At 46.2% G+C, this 10,564-nt stretch overlaps 1 protein-coding gene across 1 annotated transcript in view; it reads right to left on the bottom strand.

Annotated features, from left to right (window-relative positions):
- LOC126982058 (transcription factor collier-like) overlaps positions 1 to 6,078 on the bottom strand; it is a gene marked incomplete at its 3' end in the record, with an annotated part of 20,405 nt that extends 14,327 nt beyond the window's left edge. The window contains 1 exon segment of the mRNA XM_050833774.1: positions 4,733 to 6,078. Within this exon segment, the coding sequence (XP_050689731.1) occupies positions 4,733 to 4,854 (122 nt within the window).
- Between the last annotated feature and the right edge of the window lie 4,486 nt (positions 6,079 to 10,564).

Raw genomic sequence — 10,564 nt, 5'->3', positions numbered from 1 at the left:
CTCGGCCCCGCGGTGACAGCTCCCGCCCGCCGCTGAGGGTAGATTTGACCGGTTTAAGTCCATGTTAGACCGGTTTTGGGGGCGTTAAGGTGAGTTTAGGGCCCTGTAAGTTAGTGTGGTTTTTGGTGGATGCATTATGGTTGTTCTGATGGGCGGGAAAAGCGAGATAAGGTTCGAGGGAGCGGGGAAAAAGGGTATGACGAGTAGGGACTTAATCTGATCGCATCCACTCAACCATACTTCAGTTTTTAGGGTGATAGGATGATTTTAGGGTCCTGTAAGTTACTGTAGTGGTTGGTGGATGTGATATGGTTGTTCTGGTGGCCGGGGAGAGCGAGATAAGGTTCAGGAGAGCGGGGAAAAGGGTTTTTAGAGAAAGGAATTGTTCTGATCGTATCCACTCTCTTCTACTTCAGTTTTGGGGGTGTTAGGATGATTTTAGGATACTGTAAGGTGGTGTGGTGAGTGGTGGAGGTGTTGTGGTTGTTCTGGAGAGGGAGATATAAGGTTCAGGGGAGCGGGGAAATGGTTTGAAGAGAAGGGACTTAATCTGATTGCTTCCACTCAACTATACTTCAATTTTTAGGGTGTTAGGGTGATTTGGGGGTGTTGTAAGGTATTGTGATGGTTGGTAGATGTACTATGGTTGTTCTGGTAGCCGGAGAGAGCGAGATAAGGTTCAGGGGAGCGGAGAAAAAGGGTTTGAAGAGAAAGGACTTAATCTGACCGCATCCACTCAACCATACTTCAGTTTTTGGGGTGATAGGGTGATTTTAGGGTACTGTAAGTTAGTTTGGTGGTTGGTGGATGTGTTATGGTTGTTCTGGTGGCCGGAGAGAGGGAGATAAGGTTCAGGGGAACGGAGAAAAAGGTTTGAAGAGCAAGGACTTAATCTAATCGCTTACACTCAAATATGCATCAACTTTTAGAATGTTAGGATAATTTTAGGGTCTTGTAAGGTATTGTGGTGGTTGGTGGATGTGTTATGGTTGTTCTGGTGGCCGGAGAGAGCGAGATAAGGTTCAGGGGAGCGGAGAAAAAGGGTTTGAAGATAAGGGACTTAATCTAATCGCTTCCACTCAACTATACTTCAATTTTTAGTGTTAGGGTAATTTTAGGGTCTTGTAAGGTATTGTGGTGGTTGGTGGATGTGTTATGGTTGTTCTGGTGGCCGGGGAGAGCGATATAAGGTTCAGGGGAGCGGAGAAAAAGGTTTGAAGAGCAGGGACTTAATCTAATCGCTTACACTCAACTATACTTCAATTTTTAGTGTGTTAGGTTAATTTTAGGGTCTTGTAAGATATTGTGGTGGTTGGTGGATGTGTTATGGTTGTTCTGGTGGCCGGGGAGAGCGAGATAAGGTTCAGGGGAGCGGGGAGGAGGGTGTGGAGTGAGAGGAATAAGGAGAGGGCTAACTTTGATCGATTCCATTCCTATCTACTCCAATTTTTTAGGGACAAGGTGGTATTGTGGACCTCAAGTGTGGCGTGGAAGAGGGTACGAAGAGATAGAAGAGGGGGAGAGGGAACTAGAAAGGGATGAACAGTAGGGAGCGTTGTAGAGAGCTCTTAGGAGTGGGAAGGGTAGCAACAGTCATGATGTTCTACAGAGTGCATGGTTTAATCAATGGGTAATTTGTGTAATCAGCTGACTTTTAGCATAGATGTGACCCCTCTCTCTCTCTCTCTCTCTCTCTCTCTGTTTTAAGTCAGTATGTATAATAGTTTCCTTGGACGACGTTTAATCCTTTGTTTTTAGTGAATTTTATGATTTTAAGTTCCTGTATAGACAAAGCGAGCGTGAGTTACAAAGAGTGAAGGGTAACTGTATCTCTCTCCGTGTGTTGATTTTGTGGGAGAGTGCAGACGCCAAGGTTGTTTTTCCTTGACGTTACTGAAGGATTCGCTGTTCTTATACTGGTGGCGTAAGTGAACTGAAGACATTGGATTTGAGATTATGATGTAGAAATGAGAAGAAAAAGAGGAGGAAGAAGAGGAAATGAGTGTTATGAGTGGCTGGGTCTTGTGTGTGAAATGAGAATGTTGAAAAGAAGAGAAAGAAGATGAAGATGAGGGAAGAGTTATGCATGTAGAAATGACAAGAACAAAAGGAGGAAATGAGTTGTATGAGTGAATGGGTCTGTGTGAAATGACAACGTTGACAGAAGTTAAATAAGAAGAGGAGGAGGAGGAGGAGGAGGAGGAAAAAGTTATGAATGTAGAAATTTGAAGAACAAGAGGAGGAAGAAGAGGAAGCGAGTTGTATATATGAGTGAACGGGTCTGTGTGAAATGAGAACATTGAAAGAAGTTAAATAAGAAGAGGAGGAGGAGGAGGAGGAGGAGGAAAAAGTTATGAATGTAGAAATGAGAAGAACAAGAGGAGGAAGAAGAGGAAGCGAGTTGTATGAGCGAATGGGTCAGTGTGAAATGAGAATATTGAAAGAAGTTAAAGAAGTGAAAGAAAACGAAGAGGAGGAGGAAAAAGTTATGAATGTAGAAATTTGAAGAGCAAGAGGAGGAAGAAGAGGAAGCGAGTTGTATATATGAGTGAACGGGTCTGTGTGAAATGAGAATGTTGAAAGAAGTTAAAGAAGTGAAAGAAAACGAAGAGGAGGAGGAAAAAGTTATGAATGTAGAAATGAGAAAAAGAAGAAGAAATGAGTTGTATGAGTGGACGGGTCTGTGTGAAATGAGAAAAAGAAGAAGAAATGAGTTGTATGAGCGAATGGGTCTGTGTGAAATGAGAAAAAGAAGAGGAAATGAGTTGTATGAGTGAACGGGTCTGCGTGAAATGAGAAAAAGAAGAAGAAATGAGTTGTATGAGTGGACGGGTCTGCGTGAAATGACAATATTGAAAGAAGTGAAAGAAGGGGAGGAAACAGTTCTCATGAATGGCTGCCGGGTCTTGTGCTTGAAACAGGTGCCTTGACACAGTATTAGAAGTAAGGCTGTCAATAATACCTTGGTTAGATTTAGTATTAAGATCAGTTAGGTGAGTTTAGCATTATATCTCTGCATTAATTTCACTTTTTCTCTCTCTATTGCTATTTCTATAAGTTAAGGCTGTCAATAATACCTTGGTTAGATTTAGTATTAAGATCAGTTACTTGAGTTACACATTATATCTCTGCACTAATTTCACTTTTTCTCCCTCTATTGCTATTTCTATAAGTTAAGGCTGTCAATAATACCTTGGTTAGATTTAGTGTTAAGATCAGTTACTTGAGTTACACATTATATCTCTGCATTAATTTCACTTTTTCTCTCTCTATTGCTATTTCTATAAGTTAAGGCTGTCAATAATACCTTGGTTAGATTTAGTACTACGATCAGTTAGGTGAGTTACACATTATATCTCTGCACTAATTTCGCTTTTTCTCTCTCTATTACTATTTCTATACGGCTAGCCAGAGTTAAGGCTGTCAATAATACCTTGGTTAGATTTAGTGTTAAGATCAGTTAGTTGAGTTTAGCATCATATCTCTGCACTAATTTCGCTCTTTCTCTCTCTATTACTCTTTCTATACGAGTGGCAGGAGTTAAGACTGTCATTAATACCCTCTTAGATTTAGTATTACGATCAGTTATTTGATATTTTTACTATTTTTTCTATAAATTCCTTCTTTTCTATGCCTCAGACACACAGTTTAGTATCGTACCTCTACATTATCTACGTTTTTATTTTGCAATTCTCGTTTTTTTTATACTTCAAAGCAAAATATATCTCACTGATCTAGGAATGAACTAAAGCAATAATGATTTAGTTTCGCTCTCACGCTGATATAGGAACACACACACACACACACACACACACACACACACACACACACTAATTCTATCTCTCCCTTATAATTTTTTTTGTTAAGTAATTTCGACTTCGTAAAAATTTATGGTTTTTTTTTTTCCTTTCTTGATTTTTTTCAACACACACATTGAGGAGGAGGAGGAGGAGGACTAGGAAGAGGAGGAGGGGGAGGAGGAGAAGAGATGAAGAGGTGAGAGGAGAAGGAAGATGAAAATGCAGAGTTGATAAAGTTGTGAGAAAGAGGAGAAGGAAAAGGACGAGGAAGAGGAGGAGGAGAGGAAGAGGAAGACACAAATATGAGGAGAAAGAGGAAGAGGAAGAAGATAAAAGGAGGAGAAGGAGGAGAAGGAAGAAACATGGAAGAGAAAGAAGATGATAATGAGGAGGAAAAAAAAGATAAAGAAGAAACAGAAGAAATAAGAGAGAGAGAGAGAGAGAGAGAGAGAGAGAGAGAGAGAGAGAGAGAGAGAGAGAGAGAGAGAGAGAGAGAGAGAGAGAGAGAGAGAGAGAGAGAGAGAGAGAGAGAGAGAGAGAGAGATATATAATGACACTTAGGAGATAATATGAAACAAAATAAAATAAGGTGATGGCGCTGAAGAAAGAAAGGAAGGAAAGTGTGTGTGTGCGTGTGTGTGTGTGTGTGTGTGTGTGTGTGTGTGTGTGTGTGTGTGTGTGTGTGTGTGTGTGTGAAAGTTAGTCATATTAAATTTACGAGAAAAAAAATTAAGATATGGGTGTGGGCGTGGGCGTGAGTGATGATATAAGCTTGTGGGGGTGATCTCATGCAAGTGTGTGTGTGTGTGTGTGTGTGTGTGTGTGTGTGTGTGTGGTAATGTACACCGTCATCGTCCGTATAAGGTAAGGTGATGCAAGGTGAGGGGATTGAGGGGCGTGCGGGCGTGTGGGCGCGGGCGTGTGGTTCTCACCTTGAGTGGGTGTTCTCGACCATGGTGGGCTGCATCCAGGCCCTGGCGGAGGACAGCGGCTCCTCCTTGAGGCTGGTGACGGGGCCCCTCAGCTGCGGCAGGCCCTCGCCCAGCCCGAACATTCCTGGCGCCCCGCCGGAACCCTCGGCCACGGGGGCGCCGCCACGCTACGCCGCCGGCTGGCCCTCACTCAGCGGGTAGGCCACTGGGGAGGCGAGTGTGACCCCTGGGGCACGGCGCATTAACTGGGGACACCAGGCCGCTGCGGGCGGCAGGGCTCCGTGGCGGTGACTAGCGGCTGGCGGCGGCTGGCGGGGCGGAGAGGCGTGGTGGTGGCGGCGGCGGCGGCGGCACGGCTCGGGGACCTGGTGACTGGGATTGATCTGTCCAGGGGCCGCTGATGACGAGGGCGGCGCGCGGGCCACCAGTGGGCTCGGCCAGGCACAACAATTTGACGGGGCGGCTCCTGGGAGGCTGGGTTTTGTTACTTACAAATATTGTTCCCATTGAGCGGCTCCCTCTGGACCGCGCCGCCCCTCAGGCCGCCAGCCGCTCACAGCCGAGGGGAGGGCCGGCCTGCGCCCCTCGAGCCTGCCCACCAATGGGTGCGCGGCGGGGGACGCCGAGGGGAGGCACGCCCGCCCGACGGCAAATCAGCGTCGGGCGAGGGCGGGCCCGGCGCGGCGAGGGGACGGCGCGGGCGTCAGTTTGGGACGAGTGGCGGCGAGGGGAGGGTTGCGGCGCAGCGCCCGCCGCCCAGCGCTCCACGTGGCGCCTGACACCTGTCGCTGCGCCGCCTGCCGCCGCACCTCCACCAGGCACGCCCTCACCACGCCCGCCGCTCGCACCCTGCACCTCTCGCCCTCCCTCACGCCCTTCCCTCCTCCCTTCCCGCACACCAAAGACTCCCTTCCCGTCTGCGGTGCCGTGAGTTGTCATCGCCCTCACCTCCTCACACACACACACACGCCCGCACGCCCACGACAGCCCTAGCCTCGACGCACTTTGCCTCCCGCCCTCACTGATATATATCACTCCGCCGCTCCTCCTTGATACACACGCCCGCCCCGCACACCTGTCCCGTCACGCCCCAGGCAGCGGACAGCACCTGTCACGCCTCGACTCCTGAGCACATCACCGACACTTCGTAGTCTTGCCAAATCTAACCCGTCCACGCACGCCTTATAATGTTAACCTAACCCGACCTCTGACAAGTTTTTAACCCGTCCATGCCACTCATTGTTAACCTAACCCGTCCTCTGACAAGCTCTTAACCGTCAACGCCTTACAATGTTAACCTAAACCGCCCTCTGACAAGCTCTTAACCCGTCAACGCCACTCATTGTTAACCTAACCCGACCTCTGACAAGTTCTTAACCCGTCAACGCCACTCATTGTTAACCTAAACCGTCCTCTGACAAGTTCTTAACCCGTCAACGCCGTACAATATTAACCTAACCCGCCCTCTGACAACTTCTTAACCCGTCCACGCCACTCATTGTTAACCTAAACCAACCTCTCTTAAAATCCTAACACACCCACGCACGCAAGATTCTTCTCACGCCCGCACACACACACACACGCACACACGCACACCGCTTTCCGTCTCATGACTTCCCCGCCCTTTCCTTCCCTTCAGACTCACCCCTTTCCCCTATCTTCCCTTCACGTACGCACACATGCACGCACACACCTTCCTTCTTCCCCTTCCTTCCTCTTCCCTTCCCTTTCCTTCCTTCCCTTCCCTCTTCCTTCCTAACGTGCTCCTCTCCTTCCCTTCCCTTCCCTCCTTCCCTTCCCTTCCCTTCCCTTTCCCTTGCCTTCCCTTCCCTTGCCTTCCCTTCCTATCCCTCCTTCCCTTCTCTTCCCTTGCTTTCTGTTTCCTTCCCTTCCCTTGCCTTGCCTTCCCTTGCCTTGCCTTGCCTTCCCTTCCTTTCCCTTGCCTTGCCTTGCCTTCCCTTCCCTTCCTTTCCCTTGCCTTCCTTTCCCTTGCCTTGCCTTGCCTTCCCTTCCCTTGCCTTCCCTTCCCTTCCTTTCCCTTGCCTTCCTTTCCTTTGCCTTGCCTTGCCTTCCCTTCCCTTGCCTTCCCTTCCCGTCCCTTCCTTTCCCTTGCCTTCCTTTCCTTTGCCTTGCCTTGCCTTCCCTTCCCTTGCCTTGCCTTCCCTTCCCTTGCCTTCCCTTCCCGTCCCTTCCTTTCCCCTTGCCTTGCCTTGCCTTCCTTTCCCTTCCCTTCCCTTTTCCCTTTCCCTCCCATCCCTAGCCTTCCTTTCCTTCCCCTCCCTTCCCTTCCCTTCCCTTATAACTACTACTACTAATAATAATAATAATCTCTCTCTCTCTCTCTCTCTCTCTCTCTCTCTCTCTCTCTCTCTCTCTCTCTCTCTCTCTCTCTCTCTCTCTCTCTCTCTCTCTCTCTCTCTCTCTCTCTCTCTCTCTCTCTCTCTCTCTCTCTCCCCTCCGTTGCAGAGGATAATGCGTGAATAATGCGTTATGAAAAGACTTACAAATTCCGTTCTTTTTGACGTAGAAGAGAATGCGCAAACTTATTCGGTTCCTGTTAATTAACGTAGAAGAGAATGGATCCACTAGACATTGAATTATAACGTAAAAGACTCCGTATACTCCATTCCTTATAACGTAGGATTGAATGTGGAAGCTAACTGACTGACTGGCTGACTGACTGACTGACTGACTGACTGACCACTGAGTCATTAAAAGTCTTATATATTCCATTCCTTTATAACGTAGGGATGCTATTTCGAATTCACTCTTTTCTATACAACGAACTTAGCGTAATACGAACACTATATATAAGCAACCTTTCGTTAAGTATATAGATTACGAACGATTTTGAGGACAGCAACGTAAACACACACACACACACACACACACACACACACACACACACACACACACACACACACACACACACACACACACACACACACACACACACACACACACACACACACACAGTAATTATATGTACAAGTTTATGAATGGAAAAGTCGGTCAGAACTGAGAGAAAGTTTTGAATCAGGAGGGAGAGAGAGAGAGAGAGAGAGAGAGAGAGAGAGAGAGAGAGAGAGAGAGAGAGAGAGAGAGAGAGAGAGAGAGAGAGAATAAAAAAGCGTTATATGTGTGTGTGTGTGTGTGTGTGTGTGTGTGTGTGCTCCAAAACTTCGTAAAACTTTAATTGCAATGATTGGGTTGGGACCGGAACACACACACACACACACACACACACACACACACACACACACACACACGGTTACTGGGTCATTAGATTTAGGTGTAGAGGTGATGGTGACTCTCTCTCTCTCTCTCTCTCTCTCTCTCTCTCTCTCTCTCTCTCCCCTTTCAAAATTCCTCCTCCCTTTTATCTATCTATCCATCTATCTATCTATCTATCTATCTATCTATCTATTCCTCTTCACCTCCTTCTGTTTATGTTAATTATGGCATTTGTGTAATTCCATCTTGCATTATATATCGTTTTTATTAATGTGAATCAATAATAACCTTTTCTAAGACCATTTCAGTAGTTTAGCGTCACGTGTAACTAAACTGAGCGCTGGAGCAACACGTAGTACGTGTTTCCTATTCTTCTATTCAATTATTCGTCGTTTTTTATTCAGGTTATGTCTACGGATTCGCTGATAACCTTTTCTAAGACAATTTTATGATTTTAAGTGTCATATTAATTAATTGACGCAAAGATACTGAATTGAGCGCTGGAGCAAGTCGTAGTACGTGTTTCATATTCTTCTATTCAATAATTCATCGTTTTTGTTAGTATGAACCGCTAATAACCTTTTCTAAGACCTTTTCTGAAGTTTAGCGTCAGGTGTAACTAAACTGTGCGCTGGAGCAAGGCGTATCTTGTGTTTCATATTCTTCTATTTAATCATTCATCTTCCTTATTAATATGAACCACTAATAACCTTTTCTAAGACTTTTTCTGAAGTTTAGCGTCAGGTGTAACTATACTGTGCGCTGGAGCAAGGCGTATCTTGTGTTTCATATTCTTTTATTTAATCATTCATCTTTTTTATTAATATGAACCGCTAATAATCTTTTCTAAGACCTTTTCTGAAGTTTAGCGTCAGGTGTAACTAAACTGTGAGCTGGGGCAAGGCGTATCTTGTGTTTCCAATTCTCTATTTAATTATTCAGGTATTTTATGGGTCGCCTGTATGTTGAGACGGATTTGAGCGCTGAGGCAATGCGTAGTCTTATCTCATGCCTAATTAACTCTCTCTCCTCCCGAAATTGTCCTCTCTTTTGGCCGCTCATTACTTTTGTCTTTGTGGGAACAGCGATTAGCGATTACCTTTTTTTGTTGCCCTTGAGCTGTTTCTATACCTGTAAAAAAAATACTCAGGTGTTCTAAGCACCTGTGTATGTATGTAGCGAGCTTATTTTTATTAAAGCGGGCTTTTTTATTATGAGCGGGCTTTTTTTATTATAGCGGGCTTTTTTTATTATTGTTTCCTTTTTTTTGTGCCCTTGAGCTGCCTCCTTTGTTGTAAAAAAAAAAAAAAATGTTGAGTCAAGGAGCCTTGTACTATTTCACTATCGTCGTCCTTCCGTATCTCTTCATTTCACCATCTCCGTCATGTTAATCTTCCTGGGCCGCGGGCGAGCTAACGCGTCACAGTTTGCGTCAGTATGTTACCCTTACGACATTATTGCAAGCCGGCGGTAACTCTAACTTCTGCTTGAGGCGGCGGAGACCCATATACTCCTGCTACTATAGAAAGGAAATAGTAATGTGACCCTTACTCTGAGGAACGGTATATAGCACAGCCTCCAGCCCCTACACCCGGTACTTCAAGGGAGAGTTAATTCAGCGGGTAAGGTAGCAAGCTGAGACCGAGTCATGCACATACAACCCGTTTTGCTTCCGTGAGCTTAGAGCGTGACGGTAAACGCGTTTACATTGATTCACACACAAAACCCGCGCTCTCATTCCGACGGCCACCTTACCGCTATAGCACACCGCCGTCAACATGTGATAGTAAGCGTGTTGAGGCAGATTCACACACCCCGCGGCTAGATTCCGACAGTCACTTACACCCCGTCATAATACTGTGATTGTAAATATGTGAAGACTGATTTCCACACAACCCGCTTCGTTTCCGACGGCCACCTTCCCGCTACAGCTTACCGCCGTCAACATGTGATGGTTAGCGTGTTAAGGCAGATTCACACACCCCGCGCTTAGATTCCGACAGTCACTTACACCCCGTCATAATACTGGGATTGTAAATATGTTAAGACTGATTTCCACACAACCCGTTTCGTTTCCGCCAGACAGACAGTTATAGCTTAGCGCTGTCATAATTTTGAGACAGTAACGCACGACTTCTTGCCTAACCTGCTTTCATCCCGACAGTCAGACCGGCAGTTAAACGCCATCATAGTGTTGTGACGTTAAATGTGTTAGATTGATTTCCGCACAACCCGGTTACATTTCTGACTGCCACATTACCGCCACCTTACCGCCGTCAACACGTGATAGTTAGCGTGTTAAGGCAGATTCACACACCCCGCGCTTAGATTCCGACAGTCACTTACACCCCGTCATAATACTGTGAAGGCAAATACGTTAAGACTGATTTCCACACAACCCGCTTCGTTTCCGCCAGCCACCTTCCCGCTATAGCTTACCGCCGTCAACATGTGATAATAAGCGTGTTGAGGCAGATTCACACACCCCGCGCTTAGATTCCGACAGTCACTTACATACAGTCATAATACTGTGATGGTAAATACGTTAAGACTGATTTCCACACAACCCGCTTCGTTTCCGCCAGCCACCTTCCCGCT

Source organism: Eriocheir sinensis, chromosome 50 (genome assembly GCF_024679095.1).
Source record: "Eriocheir sinensis breed Jianghai 21 chromosome 50, ASM2467909v1, whole genome shotgun sequence".
Classification (NCBI taxonomy): Eukaryota; Metazoa; Arthropoda; class Malacostraca; order Decapoda; family Varunidae; genus Eriocheir; species Eriocheir sinensis.
This window is presented reverse-complemented; position numbering and strand designations above follow the sequence as displayed.